We start from the raw sequence: 17,220 nt of genomic DNA, 5'->3' as shown, positions 1-17,220 counted from the left end.
CCACTCATTGAACACGCCGACCAAGACAGACTGTGCCTGTTCTTTAGGAAATTTTACAGTTTCCTCTGGGCCCTTAACCAATCTAATCAGAGCCTCTTCCTTGAGGCGAGCGTAGCCGAGGAAGGGGAATTCAAGACCCGGCGGGTAGAATTCATAATCCACAAAAAGCCGGGTACCGAAATCTCCGATGGACAACATACCCTCCGAGAAGGGGGCATGCACTGCCAACCTCCAAGGGTTATTCTTATTGAAAGGGGGAAGCTTGGAGGCGTCGGGGATGGGGTATTGCTGCTGTGGCGGTGGCAGCCCCGAGCGCATGAGTCCCTTAACTAGGCTCTTCATAGAAACTATTCTCTCTTGTGATTGTCGCGTATGAGACGATAGTATCGACTCAAAACGAGCAAACATCTTCTCAGAAAGTAAACCGGCCAGATGATTCCGCTGGGGGGGAAACAGGTGCCAGAACGGAGATACTCCGTGAGAGGTTGAAGGCACAGCAATTGGGTCTTAAGAGACTCTGGTGGAGGGAGATTTAGCCTTCTAAGCTGATGATTTCAAAGAGCTGTGTTCCTTGGAAGACTTGTGGGTCGTATATAAATTCTTACGATGAGCCTTCACCTTGGGGATAAAAGACCGGGGATTGAGACCAGTCCCGGTTGTCCCTGGAAAACCTCGAAAAGAGGAGTGTTCTGAAGGAGAAGAGAAAGCCGGGCTAGGGATAGGAATCTTAGCCCGAGAACCACTTGACTCGCCTACGTCCCTACCTGCGTCGGGATCGTCAAGAGCCATGGATTCCACATCGAGGTTGAGGGTAGAGACGTCTTCAGTTAGGGTGCCGCCTGTCTCTTCTTGGTTCGGGGCTGGAAGAAGGGATTCGAACCTCTCGATGAAAGGATTCGCCAATTCTTCGGGGACCGCAGGTGAAGTTTTAGCATGTGGTAGAGACGGGAACACCATTCCCAGGAGGATATAAGGCTGTGTGGCCTTCAGGTTGCGGGCGAACCCGTCAATCCAGATCTTGAGGGTAGCCCGAGCTGTATCTTTCTCAAGTTGGGACCACTGAAAGAGAACAGACTATTAGCGAGGGATATTTGTGCCAAAGAAACTGAAGAAGTCCAAGGACTTCGTAGACACTAAGTGAAAGGCATGTGGGAAGTCCAGAGGACTAGTGGCCTTAAAATTAATGTTTAAAATTAATGTTAACTCCCGAAAGTCTGTATTAATGAAAATGTACTCACCGAGTCAGATGTTAGAGTGGAGGTCATTGTGTAGCAGACTACACAAGCGTCTGGATGCCATACAGCTAAGTCATCCACTCGGACAGAACAGTGGGCGTGTGAATGACACATGTCATGGCCGCAGGGTTGGAAGATGACAGCGGCACATGCCGTCAATGCACAGCATACAGTCTGTAAAATAAAAGATACATGAGTATCTTAAAGGAAAGCAAATTAGGGGCCTGGAGGCCCCGGTGCTTAATATATATATATATATACAGTATATATATATATATATATATATAATCTATCATGATAAAAATGTTTTATATGTATTCATCAGGAATCCTGAATTAAAGCAAATAGGGGCTCGGGGCCCCGAATTCCTAAATTATAGCCATATCGTGCTAAAAAATTTACATCAATATCATGATAGAAATGTTTTTTATATATATATATATATATATCTCTCTATACCCATATACATAAATCAGGAGTCCTGAATGAGAGGGAAAAATGTTTTATATATATACATCAGGAATCCTGATGATAAAAATTTTTGTATATATATACATCAGGAGTCCTGAATGAAAGCAAATAGGGGCTCGGGGGCCCCAGGTGCTTGAATGATATCAAGATCATGATAAAGATTTATCTTTCAATATCATGATAAAAATGTTTTCCATATATACATTAGGAATCCTGAAGGAAAGCAAATAGGGGCTCAGCCTCGGGTGCTTAAGTGATATCAATATCATGATAGAAGATTTATATATCAATATCATGTCTTTTATATATAGCCATAAAGTGTCTTGAATGTAAGCAAATCGGGACCGTGGGGTCCGGATTGCTTAAGTATCAATACCAAAATAATGATATAAATCTTTTATATATAGCCACAAAGTACTGTATATTGAATGTAAGCAAATCGGGACCGTGAGATCCGGATTGCTTAAATATCAATACCAAAATAATGATATAAATCTTCTTTATATATCAAATAAATGATAAAAACTATTCATATGTAAGTGCCTCAAAAATTGAAGAAGGCAAATTAGGGGACCCCCAGGGGACCCCGGTGTTTAAAAAATCAAATAACAGCTTTACTTGATTATAGAATTATTAAACAAAATTAAATTAATGAATTAAATTAAGTCAAACCGTAGTCGTGATCATATCATGGAAGGCAAGGTTGAGAACTAGGATCGTATATAATAGATAAACGTGACTAAAATATAAAGGGAATCCAAGTAATAATGAATAACTTTGGCTCCGGGGCTCAACTAAAAAACTCGACCGAATGGTAATGAATAAAAGCTACTCCCGGGGATCCCGTAAAGGAAGTCTTTAAACATATATATATATATATATATCTATATGAGGTCCGTGAGGTGCATGACAGAGGGGGGGGGTGATCTTAAAAGGGTCCGTGAAGTGCGGGACCAAGAGGGAGAAGCCCGTACACAACTTAATATTAAATAACATAACAAGGTACCACGGAACGAATCGAAAACTCCCCGCCGATCGTCGGCCAAACGAGCGACGGAAAGAAAACGACTACGACCGGGTAGAGTAGTGGGGAAAAGTAATGTACGTTAATGAATAATATGCCTCACAGAACAACTGGAACTGCCCGTGTAAAGCGGATGCCCCCGGGAGGGGTACATTGCGCTATAAAGCGACTCAAACTCGATCGGAGAGAGAGAGGGGGGGAACCCTGGGGTGGGGTAACGGCGGGAGGAGGCTAGGAGTGGGGCGATAGCAGGTATACCAACCTGCCAGACCCACGATTGATATGATCACTCGGAAGGACTAATAACACTATAATAAACATAACGTAGGGTAAAATAAGGTAGGAAGGCATGCTGGATGATGATAATAATAACATAGTTAAACATCAATCGTAAAACAAATGAGGGAGCAAACACGAGACAGGAGAAATCAAGCCTGACGGCGCTGGGAGTAGGCAGGGCTACCAACGTAACATAGAGCCGCTGGGAGTAGGCAGGGCTACCAACATAACATAGGGTCAGTGAAGTTCTAACAAAATGAAAACTAAAATGTAATATCTGACTCATGAAAGCCCCTCGAGCTAATGCAAGCAAACGAATGACGTTAAAAAGATAAGCAAGTCCGTGCCGTGCGAACGTAAGTAAACTAAGTACTGTAATAAAATGTGAAATAGAACGCCGAAGGTGATCAGGCATGCCAACCTACCGAAAATACGCACACGTATATGTAATTACTGTTATCCTAAAAACCAGGCAATAAAAATTAAAACGGTGTGTAAACCGTGGATATCCGTAAGGTTCATAACGAGAAACAATCAGTATGAAGGACTTATTGAAAATCGCTAAGAACGAACGAGAGAGAGAGAGAGAGAGAGAGAGAGAGAGAGAGAGCCTTATTGCCTTATTTTTTGTTTGGGTTCCCCCAGGTCCCTCAGTGTGAGGCACCTCGTATATCCACCAGAGAGTTGCTAATACATCTTCCGGTGTATTTTGCATCTTCCAGTCTTGGATGGTCAGAGAGAGAGAGAGAGAGAGAGAGAGAGAGAGAGAGAGAGAGAGAGAGAGAGAGAGAGAGAGAGAGACCCCTCTCTACGAAAGGTTGTGAATAATAAAACTGAATACTATAATCAAAAAGGGCAAGGCTCCCTCCAAAATCTCAAAACTCATAGATCTGGTACTTAACTTGGATGGAGGGACAGTGGAGTCCGACATCTTGAGGTAAATCCAGAAAAAAACCCGGTAAATACACACACAAGGTAAATAAGGTTATCATAATTGCGTGCTAAAAAAGGAGTGACGTCACTGGCGTGGGATTGTTGGTACTGTAGCGGTGGGAGGTGGAACGGCACTTCGCTGTTCGGGGATTTTGACAGGAGATATCTAAATGGTGCGAGGCCTCTGGTTGTGATTTATCACGCCCCAGTATTATATATCGACACCTTTTATAGGTGAGCGAGCTGGGTTCAACCTGGCATCCCTATGCAATTTTTTTTCTGGTAATATATAGCAGTTATATACCTTAGAAATGGTGTGCTAAAGGAGCATTTCACTGGGCGACACAGGTCGGAGCCCAGAAATCCTTTTACCGAAAGGGAATTTGATTCCGCACTTGCTAATTGCAACGATACAGCCCCTGGTCCTGATGGAATACCATATGCAATGATTAAACATGTACCTGTTAATACCAAGTTATTTATTTTAAGCATTGTTAACAAAATTTGGCATGATCCTAGCTATCCAAGTGTTTGGGAACTAGCCATTGTTTTAGCCTTTTTAAAACTTGGTAAGAATTAAGTTTTTAGCAGCAAACTACCGAACAGTTGCATTGGCATGTTGTTTATGTAAGATCATGGAGAAAATGGGCAATGCAAGACTGGTGTCACACCTGGAGAAGAAAGTTATTTCATCACCTATCCAGTGTGGATTTAGGAAAATGCATTCAACGATTGATGTGTAAATACAACTTGAGTCAGAACAGCACCGATCAACAAAAAGTCGGCTTCCCATTAGACGACAGGGAACAGAGGCTGAGGAAGGTAGCAAGACCCTTCCTCAGACGAGAAGAGCTTCTAGTCCAGCAATGGTGATGTCTCATAGGTCACCTATCATCCCTGGCTCGTCTAGTACCCAACGGCCGCCTCCGGATCCGATCACTCAAATGGTGGCTGAAGTTCAGGTGGAATCTGATGCATCAAAAGAACGGTAAGGGCCTATGTGCTGCACTACATGGCCCCAGGCCTTTGATCAGAGTCCAAAAGGTACCAGCACATGAGTGTCTTGGAGATGAGGGCAGTCTTTCTACCCCTCCAGGAGTTCTATCAGTTCCTGGCTGGTCACTTGGTGGTGTTATTGAGTGTCAACACCACAGTAGTTGCTTACATCAAACATGGTGTACCCTTTTGCAGCCCCTGTGCTATATAGCAGAAGAGAGGAGATGAGCAGAAGACAACTTGGTGTCCTTATTGGCCCACTCCATTCTGGGCAAGAGGAATGTGCCCGCAGTCAATCCGAGCAGTGCGACTCAGATAATAGGCTCCAGGCTCCGAGTGGTCTTTGAATCATCTAGTAGCCAAAGAAGTCCTGACTTTGTGCGGTTCCCCGACTGTGGACTAGTTCGCTATGTCCCTGAATTTTAGGCTCCCCCTTTACTGCTCCCCAGTCCCACATCCCTAGGCTCTCTGGCAAGATGCATTCCTACAATGGTGGGATAACATCGACGTCTACGCCTTTTCCCTGATTTGTCAGATGAGAAGAGTACTCAACAAGAGCAGAGCATCCGATAATCTTTCATGACTCTCATAGCTAGGCTATGGCATCATGCAGTGGTTACCAGACCTTCTGCAACTCCTAACAGAGCTTCTGAGAAGCTCCTTCCACTACACACTCTACTCAAACAGTCACATGTGAACATCTTTCACAAAGCTGTAGCTTCGCTACGACTTTACGCCTGGAGACTATCCAGCACCTCCTCACTCAGAGAGGAATTTTGCAGCAAGTTGCTAGAATGATGGCTGGATACCTTCGATGATCCTCATCTTCAATCTACCAGGCTAAGTGGACTGTCTTCTGTGTTGGTGTCATGGAAGGGGTATCTCTCCTCTTGATGCAACTATTCCAACAATAGCGGAGTTCCTATGCACCTTCGGGAGGAAATACTTTTCTCGGTTTTGGCAGTGGAAGGTTGCCGCTCAGCCTTGAGCCTTGCCTTTAAACTGAAAGGAGTTGATATTTCTTCCTCTATGGAACTTTTCTCTTCCCATACGAAGCTACGAGCTTACCTGTCCCCAGGTAGAAGTTAGACCTACCCCTTGGAACATGGTTCCTGTCCTTAGTCTCTGAAGGGTGCTCCTTACAAAGCATTATGACAGGCAACAGATCGCCACCTCACCGTGAAGCCGGTGTTCTTACTTGCCTTGGTTTTGGCCAAAAGAGTTGGTGAACTGCATGGTCTTTTCCTGTGACATTGCCCATTCAAGGGGATGGGGAGAGGTAATTCTCGACTTCGTCTCTGAGTTTATTATCAAGACTCAAATTGCGGGAGTAGCGGACCATAGATTTGGGCCCTTCCGTATTGGGAGTCTTCGTACTGTAACCGATGATCCAGGTCAACTGTTACTATGCCTAGTAAGGAGTTCATCAGCTTTCCCCCGAGTGTCAGCACTCTTTGTCAGCATGGGAAAGGTCAAGAGGAGGGTCACAAACCACACCATTTCTGCTTGGATACGCAGGGTCATTGACCTGGTCCTGAATCCCAATCCTCCTCTAACACGACGACCCAGAGCTCATAATATCGATCATTGCAGAGTCCCTGTCGTTCCAAAGAAACTAATCTGTTACGCATGTATTCCAAGCAGCCATGTGGAAGCTTCAGACGACCTTCACCGTCCACTACCTGCAAGACGTGTAACGTCTTGCAGGTAGTGGACGGTGAAGGAACATGGAGGCTTTCTCCATGGGTCCTGTGGTGGCTACACAACAGGTGGCTTAAACACCTTAATCTCCTTGATGGACAAGTAGCAGAGGGTTGAAGGCAAAGGTTACCTGGGAATAGCCTGGGATGATTGTATAAGAATGACTGGCTCTTTCTTTCCTACATGTTCCCCGCTCTTGGTGAATTGGCACCCGGGATCCTCTGCAAAGGCTGGCCTCCCCTATCTGCAGATAAAACCATTTCCCTTGTGTAGCCTGGTATTGAAATAATACTTGTTGAGTCCCCTTACCCTGATTGAGTGGGGTATTGGGCAATGTCTATGATACCCTGGGAAGAATCCTATGAGTCTGAGAACTCTTACCTAAACAATCACATTGCTAGTATCACAAACACACAGCTTGCTTAGGCTGCCGGCCGTGCATAGCATGGTTTTAGTGAGGTGTAAAGTTTCCGCTAGTTACGTGTAGAGCACGTACGGGAAAACCCTGGGTTAATGCGAAGAAGCCAGTTGGCACGGACATGAGGATGAGACAGAAGAAGAATCATACTTTTATGAGGTATCTCCTTTTCAATTGTTAAATACTTGACACCTCAGACGTGAATGTTGCAGCCTTTTCATTATTCCCAGAGAGAAGTGCCTTTGGGGTGCCCCTTCACCTTCTGTCAAGAGACGTCTTTTTGATTCTTCTTCTCCGCAACTCTCCTCTTCAGAGGAACCTGCTCAGCTTGCCTCTTCTGGTTCCCAACTCTTGCCTGGCTCTGTGGACTTGTCATCTTTTCAACGAACTGTGGTTTATTCTCCTCCTTTAAGGGATTGTTCGCGATTTCCTCCGGAGTAGGTGCTCCCTTCCATGGGTCACATCTCGTTGCCAGAGCGTCCAGCAGGTGTTCGCCGACCATGTACACGCTGTTCACTTGCTTGCCGAGTTCCTGTACAGCGATCTCCATCTCGGCAGGCTCCTGTCCACCGTTCGCCTGCTCATCAAGTTTGACGTCCAGACTCCCGCTGACCTGCAGCTCGTGAATTGTCTGTCCGGGCGACAGCTCATCAGTCGCCTGTCCAGCTGATGACTCGTAAATCGCCTGTCTGGCTGGCAACTCGTAAATCGCCTGTCCGGCTGACGACTCGTAAATCATCTGTCCAGCCGACGACTTGTCAATCGCCTGCTGAGCCGTCAAATCGCAGATCGCCTGCTGACCAGCGTTGGGACCTTCAATAGCCTGTTCGACAGCGTTCGCCCACTCACCAGACCTCTTCGTTGAGCCATGCACCTCGTAAACTGCCTGCTCGCCAATCGCTGACTCACTACCCAGCATACCATTCTTACCCGACTGCTGACCGAAGCTTTTCCCAGGGTTCCCATAAGCCTCGTTCGCCTGTGCGTCAATCGTGTCGCTCCCCTACAGCGTGCAAATGGCTGCCTCAACATTTGTCGGTTCATTACCAGTCCTCTCATCAGGCTGCGGCAGTTGTACCTGAAGTTTCGCAGCAATGCTTGTCAACCTGTCATCACTCACCGACTCATCAACAAACCTTGACGACACACCAACCTCAAGCAATTCATTAGCGATCACCATGTTCTTTAGCCCAGCATCCAGGGGCTGTTCAGCAACCACCAGGGGTTAACCACGAAGGTGAGTAACCATCCTCCAAGCAGCAGGAAGGTAAGACCCTTTCCAGGTCCCACCATTTACCATTGCCCCATTCCCTTGCCCGCAAACGCATAAAAGCACGACCGTCAGGGAATGAGGAAGAGGGCATGCTTAAGGGTTTCAAGATCCCAAAGATTCCTGCACCGAGGAAGGAACCTGTGTCTCCGCTCCCTTCTTCGTCCGAGATGAGGACTCCTTGAAAGGACCCGTCGGCCTCTTTCCCATCTGGCGAAATGTCGGATAGCATATCCATAAGCAAACAGCCCTGGTTCAGCGCCTGAGTCAGGGCTGTAGCCCAAACATTCGGGCCCTGTATCAAGCTTCTTCGCCCTGCGGAGGCTTCCGGGGAGTCTCCACCGTTTTGTCCGACTCAAAGCAACAAACTACAGCTGCGTCTCACCTGAAGAGGAAGAGAGAGGTTCCCGACAAGTTACCGTTGTCCAGAGTCAAGCTGAGGCCTACGAGAGCTACGAGGTCAGAGGTTATTCCTGAGAAGCCATCTCCACCTATACCCAGCAATGTCTCCTCTTCCCGTCTGGGAAGTGCTGACAGGGAAGAGTCATTTTCGGACTCTCCGCAACTGTTCCCTTAGGAAGAAGCTTTCAGAGAAGACTTTCTCTGCTGATCCTGTAGAGGTTCTTAGTCCTCTCCCTGTCACGGTCATCCCACCCAGACTTTTGGTCTTATAAACCTTTTTTCACCCATCGAAAAGGGAGTCAAGGATTCCATGACAGCTCCAAAGTCTTCTAGGATACAAAGACCCGCAGAGAGGTTCAAGAGCTTCATTAGCTTACAGGTATCGACCACGACCTACCGCGGGACGAGATCCTGGCAGTGGATGATGATGACATTGCTGCCAGCCCAACTTCGGACGACGACCAGAGTGAGTCAGAGCATGCCTTCTGGCAGGTTCTGGCTTGTATGAGGGCCCTCAACAGGTTGTCAGACCCAGAGATGGCCCCTCAGGAAGGCAAGGATATGGTCCTTGACTGTGTCTTGGGCACCAGAAACCCCCAAAGTCCTTTGCGGCTCTGCTCTGGTCTCGAGGGTTGAGGGGTGCTCAGCGTAAGATTGCCTCCCAGCTTGCTGACTACTCTGGGTTTTATCATTCAGGATCGTCCACCAAACTCCTCTCACCTTCGTGTGTCCACCAGAGGAGGTACTATGAGGACCTGAATGGACTATGCTCGACATTACCTCTCCACCACTCTCATAAGGATCTAACTAAGGGAATCTCTATTGAGAGGCTCTCATCTCGTCAGGTCACATTCTCGGCATCAGAAATCTTGAACCAGGTTTGTGAACCTATGGGCCAATACCATCTTGAAACAAACGGATATGGTGGCTGAGATATTCCACCAACAGGTCCCTAATGCAGAGATTGCAAGGCTCCAGAACTCCTCTCAATAGGGTTCCTCGCTGTACGAGCCAAAGGACGTCAAGCAGGCTGCGGAGAGGTGGAGGAAATCCCACCTGGACTCTCTCCTACATATGGCCCTGACATTGTGGTCCTGTAGACCACTAGCTCCCCGAAGCCCAGCCAATTGAAACCCTCTACCATCAAGGCGGCAACAAAAGAAGCCCTTTCCTATCAAGGACCGGAAAGGCCCAAGTCCTCCTATGGAGGCAAACAGCAGAGAGGTGGCGACAGAAGCCGCAAGCGCTAGGATAGGCGATCCCCCGGCTTGTCCACCAGTGGGGGGATGCCTACAAAGCTGCTGAAACAGGTGGACCAAAGATTTCTCAAAGGAAAGGACCAGGAATGCTATGGAGACCTTCCTTTTCTCAGGCACCCACACCAATGAATTTTTGGCCCACCAGGTTTTTTAACCTAAGGGCCAATACCATCTTGAAATGAAAGGATACGGTGGCTGAGAGATTCCACCAACAGGTCCCTAATGCAGAGATTGCGAGGCTCCGGAACTCCTCTCAATAGGGTTCCTTGCTGTACGAGCTAAAGGACGTCAAGCAGGCTGCGGAGAGGTGGAGGAAATATCACCTGGACTCCTTCCTACTTAGGGCCCTGACATCACGGTCCTGTAGACCACCAGCTCCTCCGAAGCCCAGCCAATTGAAACTTGAAACTCCTTTGCAATGGGATCAGCAAAGGTGCAGGCCCTTTGGGCCGAAGTCCAAACTATGTAGGAGAAGGGCACTCATCAGGAGGTCCTCGACGAGTTCCCAGGCTTCTTCAGTCGACTTTCGTGTGAAAAACGCATCTGGAGGCTGGAGACCAGTCATCGATTTCTCAGATCTGAACAAGTTTGTCAAACAGACTTCAGCATGGAGATGGCAGACACAGTCAGACAAGCAGTAAGATCACAGGACTTCGTGTGTACACTGGGTCTAAAGGACGCATACTTGCAGATCCCAGTCCATCCGTCTTCAAGGGAGTATCTACGGTTCAACACCGACAACAAAATATACCAGTTCAAGGTGCTGTGTTTCAGTCTTTCTATAACACCTCGGGTCTTCACAAGACTGTTTGCCCGTATCATCTTTGGCCCACAGGATCAGCATCCGTCTTCTCCATTCATTATCTAGATGACTGGCTGATCCTAGCAGACTCTGTGGCAACCCTTCCTCAGCACCGAGACAAACTTCTGAGGCTTTGCCAAGATCTGGGGATCATGGTAAACCTCAAGTCATCCCTGCTGCACACTCAAAAATTGGTATACCTGGGCATGATTCTAGGTACCAAACTATACAAAGCCTTCCCATCAGACCAGAATTCCCGTCCTCAGGATACAGTCCCTCCAGTGGCGACTGAAGTCCACTTGGAATCAGGCCTTAGATTCCCCGGACATTCTGATCCCCATGGGACCAGAGGAAAGGACGTACTTCGGATGGTGGTTGGCAGACGAGAATCTGCTGAAGGGTGTCGACCTTCTCGTCCTTCCACCCAATTTGATGCTGTTTTCGGACACATCAAAGGAAGGGTGGGGGACCCGTGTGCTGCACCACACGGCCTCAGGCCTCTGATCAGAGTCCGAAAAGAACCATTACATAAATCTCCTTGAGATGAAGGCTGTGTACCTGGCCCTTCAAGAAATCCACCAGTTCCTGGCGGGTCACTCTATGGTGGTGACAAGCGACAACACTACGGTAGTGGCTTACATAAAAAAGCAAGGAGGTACTTTTTTGCAGCCCCTATCCCATCTAGCAGTAGAGATACTGAGATGGGCGGAAGTCCACTCGGTCTCACTATCAGCGTGCTTCATTCCTGGCAAGAGGAATGTGCTTGCCGACAATCTGAGCAGGGCATCACAGATAGTGGGTTCTGAGTGGTCTTTGGATCATTTAGTAGCCAACAAAGTCTGGACTTTGTGATGTTTGCCGACTGTGGACCTGTTCGTAACGGCCCTGAACTTCAGGCTCCCGCTATAGTGCTCCCCAGTCCCAGACCCAAAGGCTCTCTGGCAAGATGCGTTCCAATAGGGGTGGGACAACATCGACATCTACGCCTTCCCATCGTTGTCTGATGAGAACAGTACTCAACGAGGCCAGAACATCAGTCAATCTTTCTATGACTCTCATAGCTCCTCTATGGCATCACGCAGAATGGTTTATGGACCTGCCGAGAGAACTTCCTCCATGACACGATCTACTGAAACAACCACATGCCATCATTTTCCACCAGAGAGTAGCTTTGCTACATCTTTACGCCTGGAGACTATCCAGCATCTCGTGCAGAAAGGATTTTCGCAACAAGTTGCGAAGAGGATGTCTGGATACCTACAGAAATCTTCAGCCTCACTCTACCAGGCGAAGTGGAACGTCTTCTGTGGTTGGTGTCGTGAAAGGGATATCTCTCCACTCGATGTCACCATTCCAGCAATAGCGGAGTTCTTCATGTAATTGCGGGAAGAAATGCTTCTTTATGTTTCAGAGGTTAAAGGCTATCGCTCAGCCATGAGTCTCACCTTGAAACTGAAAAGAATGGACGTTTCTTCATTGCTAGAACTTTCCTACTCATACCGAGTTATGAAGTTACCTGACCTTTGTCAAAAGTGAGATCTTCCCCTTGGAAAGTGGTACGGGTTCTTTGGTCCTTAAAGGACCCTCCATTTAAACCATCACGCCAGGCAACAGATCGCCTCTTAATTTGGAAGACTGTTCCTTCTCGCCTTGGTCTCTGCCAAACAAGTCAGCGAACTTTATGGTCTCTCATATGACATTGCCCATTCAAAGGGATGGGGAGAGGTAATCTTCAGCTCCATCCCTGAGTTTGTTGCCAAAACTCAGAATCCGGGGTTTTCGGATCCTAGATTTGACTCCTGGATAAGACAGAATAGTGTGGCCGAGTGTACCCTTAAGCAAAAGAACTCTAACCCAAGAATATGGAAGACCATGGTATAGAGGCTATGGCACTACCCAAGACTAGAGAACAATGGTTTGATTTTGGAGTGTCCTTCTCCTAGAAGAGTTGCTTGCCATAGCTAAGAGTCCCTTTGACCCATACCAAGAGGAAAGTAGCCACTGAACAATTTCAGTGCAGTAGTTAACCCCCTTGGGTGAAGAAGAATTGTTTGGTATAATATTTATTTGTAGAGCCTAATTTAATAAAGGATTATGAAGATATGATGCTTTTACAGAAATTGTAGAATATGATTGTCCATTTATCTTATACTGTAAAATAGAATTAAAACTGTGATACAAAATTTTATTATTGATATTATTAATGCACACCATAGTGTAGATACACATTATTTAGATATACAAACAGACATTTCTCTCTCTCTCTCTCTCTCTCTCTCTCTCTCTCTCTCTCTCTCTCTCTCTCTCTCTCTCTCTCTCTCTCTCTCACACAGTTAATAATGATCAGTTACTTCTCATCATTTATAATTATTGCATAAATATTGTTCTTTCCAGGTATCCTGTAGAATATACAGCTGGAGGATGTGCCCTGAATTCATCCCGGGTCTTTTGCTGGGTATTGGGAGAACCCGAAAGGGTTGTTTTTGTAGGAGGCATTGGGAAGGATGATGAAGCTCAAAAGCTAAAAGCTATAACACAGAGTAGTGGCGTAGTCAACAGGTAATTAGTGTACAGTCCTTTATACAATTGCTACCTGTCATAGTTTAATATGGCAAGGATTTAGTATGAAGTTTTATTTCTATGAACTTCCCCTGATGTTCATATTGCTTTGTCCACCAAGCCGACCCAACAGCAACATTAACCCGAACAATCAAAAAAATTCCCGTTCTTTCCTTCAAAAGGCAACGCCTCTCACCCACCATGGCGACATCTGGTGACTAATAGCAACACGAGGTAAGGCTTTGCCTCACATGCTATTTTCAGTTTTTTATGTCACTCAAACAGTTGATGTTTATTCCATATAGGTGGTTCTTTGGGTTAACTTGACAAATTTGGAAGTAATTTGTATTTTTCCTAGCAATACAAACCTGGAGCTCTTTACTGAGGAGTATTGTCTCGGTGAAAGCTAAAAGCAGCCTATAAACTTTGTCAGGTTGTAACTACCCACCGCTAGTTAGCGGAGGGTGGAGCGGGATAGGTTAACCCTCCCGCTCACACCAGCACTAGCGACTAACTGTCACTTTTGTAATTGCGGCAGGACTTTCAGGCGGTTGGTGCTGGCGAGTCAGTATGTGTAAAGAGCTCCAGGTTTGTATTGCTAGGAAAAATAGAAATTACTTCAAAATTTGGCATTTGTTCCTTTACAAAATACAAACCTTCTGCTCTTTACTGAGGAGACTCGCCTTTAGGTGGGTGGAAGTCCAAACCAACTGGCTGGCAACTGTCCCGGGACGGCCTCTGTATGTATAGTGATACCTTGAGGGATCCTGTACCACGTTATCCTTGCAGGATAACGGCCTGGGCAATCATTGTTGGAGAATAAGGAATTAATCTGTTGGAACATTCATCGTAGCTATTCGGGCCGTGCCCTCTACTAATGTATATTTCTTCCCACCTCCCCCTGACGAGGACGGGGACATAACACATATATACATGTATATGAAGTTGTCCAAAGAGCATGAAAATCATCCACAGAAGAACGAGGTCAGCTGTGAATGGTTCCCCAAATGCTGCACCCCAAAACGGGAAGATGACGTAGGAAGTTGCCAGTCACTACCACATTCATCCTAGACTTACTTTGCGGGTAACCTCTGCCCTCCAACATCTGATACTTGTCCCATAAAGGAGCTGAGGTGTTTCGATCACATTATGAGCAACCACCACAGGACCCATTGAGGTTGTGTCTAGGCTCCTGTGGGTTATGTCTTGCAGGTAGCAGGAGGTGAACACTGTTTGATGTTTCCACCTGCCTATTTGCAGTACCTGCTGACTGAACAGAAAAATTCTTTGGAATGCCTGTGAAGTATTACTCCCCTGACATCATGGGTACGGGGACGTCTACCTGTCGTCAAGGTGTCTGAGGCCCGTACCCTTTCTATTACTTGTTTGATCCAAAGGAGATAGAGTTCTTCATGATTCTCCTCTTGTCCTCCCCGTGCTGACGAACAGCTTGATGATCTGGGGTCGAGTTCTTCTCATCCTTATGAGATATAACCTTATCGTCCTTACAGGGCACAGTAACAGTTGATCAGTATCGTCTGTTACTAATCTGAGACTCCCAATCCGAAAGGTCCCACAGCTAGGATTCACTAAGGACGGATTTTGAGTCTGCAACAAACTCGTGCAAAACTGAGTGTGATTTGCCATCCATCCCCCTGAATGGGTGATGTTAAATGGAAGACCTTGTAGCTCGCTGACTCTTCCTGCAGGAGTCGGGGCCAAATGAAAACTGTCTTCAAGGTCAAGTCTTTATCCAAGGCTTGGCGTAGAGGCTCATAAGGGGCTCCTTTTCGTGAACGTAATACCCTGATAACGTTCCAAAGAGGCGGTCTAACTTTTGATCGAGGGCAGGAACGCTCGAAGTTCTGTATGAGTGACAATTCTGTCAAGGAGGAAATGTTAACTCAATTCAGTTCGAAGACAATGTTCAAGGATGAACGTAAGCCATTCCCCACCGACACTGAGTGAGTTTTTCCCCCTGAGGAACAGTAAAAACTCTGCTACTGCTGGATTACAGGCACTGAGTGGACAGATACCCCGTCCATAATCTCCACCACAAAAGACGGACCACTTCGCGTGATACACCACAGACGACGACTCCCGGAGGTATCTTGCCATGTGCCTAGCAACCGGCTTCAAAAAGCCTCTCTTGCAAGTAGTTGCTGGATAGCCTCCAGGTGTAAAGACATAGCAAGGGTATCGCTTGGGGGAAAATCTTCACATGTGGTTGTCTGAGTAGCTTGAAAAGTAGAGGGAGCTCTCTCAGTACCTTTATGAACAAATGTAGAAGGTCCAGAAACCATTGTGCATGCTGTCACAGCAGAGCTAAGAGGGTCAATCTGCAATGCCCTTACCCTGCTCAATAACCTCCTTACTAGGCAGGAGGAAGGGAACTCATGGACGTCCATTTTGTCCCACAGGTGTTAAAAAGCTTCCTTCAAGAACGCTTGTGGTACGGGTACTGGTGAGAAGTACATCGTAAGTTCCGGTTTAGGGACGTTGTGGACAGGTCGATTGCCCATTCCGAGCCAACTATCTGACTACTCCTGCTCAGTTCGTTCACTAGCACGTTCTTCTTGTGCGGGATGAAGAGTGCTGTTAAGGCTACCAAATTCCCTCCCCTCCACAGGAGAATTTTCACAGCTAGCAGGCATAGGCGCTGTGACAAGGTCTCTCCTTTTTTGTTGAAGTGGGGCACTACTGTAGTGTTGATGCTCATCAGCACTACATAATGCACTGAAAGGAGTTAATGGAAGTATTTTAGGGTCAGGCAGGTTGTCCTCGTTTCCTGTAGGTTATGTGGCACCGCCTTTCGGATTCGGACCAAAGCCCAGATGCTGTCAGGTGTAACAGATGACCCCCTTTCTTTTAATGCATCTGTGATGACCAACACATCCAGGGAAGGAGAGAGATCTACTCCTCTGAGGAGATTGATGTCTAGCACCAACCAACTCAAGCCTCTGTTCTCTTCGGGTCACACTGGTACTAGGATACTCAAGGACAGTTTGTGGAGCCAGCCGTGGGGCACTAACTTCTCGAGGAATGCTATATGCCCAAGCCATTTTGCCATTGGTGCTAGCAATTTGCCTCTCGGGAGAAAGCTCTGCTGGTACTTGATCCCTTGACTGAAAGACCTTACCTAGTATGGTCTTGACCAAAGGTGGAACAGTCTGAGGATGGTCGGTCTGTGAAGGGGAGACTACCTGCCATCCCTCTTCACAAGGGCGAGCGTTGGCAAGGACAGGGTTAGTAAGGTGCTCTGGCTTGGGCACTTCTTCCAGTTTGTCCTGCTGGGAGTGATGCTTGCAAAATGAGAGCTGGAAAAACAGAACCTTCCAACTCTTAAATGTGATTGCTATCTGTGTGCAATTGCGAGGGGCGAGTCCATGATTGTGAGGCAAAACTGGTATAACGTGCACCTTCCAGTTTGCCCAACCGCAAGATGAGAACTGGAATTGCGCACCGGTTTGTGCACTTTTCCCCAGGTCTCAAGGGCAACAGATCTACCCGTGCATGCCTTTCTCAGCTCGCCCAGGTACCGTGACGCAGGACTCGGCTTTGTACCGGACCATCCTTCTTGTGTTTGCGGTTCTTGATTTAAAGATTCGCCCAAGAGAGCATTGCATATAGCAGAAGTGAAGTGCCTCTCTTAGTCGAGCAGACAAGCTTGTCTGCCCACCTTACTCAATGAATATGTGCGCAACACCGTGCAAGATTTCCTTGGGAAAATAGTGTAGCGTTATGCTCTCCTCCAGGAGGAGGCATTTGTTCATACAGCAGGAGACAGGTTGTACCAACACCTGTGAGGAAGAATTCCTCCCCATCATCGGATAATGGGAAGGGCTCTGAGCTACCTGGTCAACCAATACCC

General features: G+C 47.0%; 1 protein-coding gene across 2 annotated transcripts in view; it reads left to right on the top strand.

The window, feature by feature from the left end:
- LOC137634934 (uncharacterized) overlaps positions 1–17,220 on the top strand; it is a 57,849-nt gene that overhangs the window by 19,803 nt on the left and 20,826 nt on the right. For both annotated transcript variants that reach the window (XM_068367497.1, XM_068367498.1), the window contains exon 3: positions 13,185–13,349. In XM_068367497.1, coding sequence (XP_068223598.1) covers positions 13,185–13,349 — 165 coding nt within the window. The remainder of the gene's footprint in view (positions 1–13,184; positions 13,350–17,220) is intronic.

This window comes from Palaemon carinicauda, chromosome 45, assembly GCF_036898095.1.
Source record: "Palaemon carinicauda isolate YSFRI2023 chromosome 45, ASM3689809v2, whole genome shotgun sequence".
Classification (NCBI taxonomy): Eukaryota; Metazoa; Arthropoda; class Malacostraca; order Decapoda; family Palaemonidae; genus Palaemon; species Palaemon carinicauda.
The sequence above is the reverse complement of the archived record's forward strand: the minus strand, read 5'-3'. Positions and strand labels throughout refer to the sequence as shown.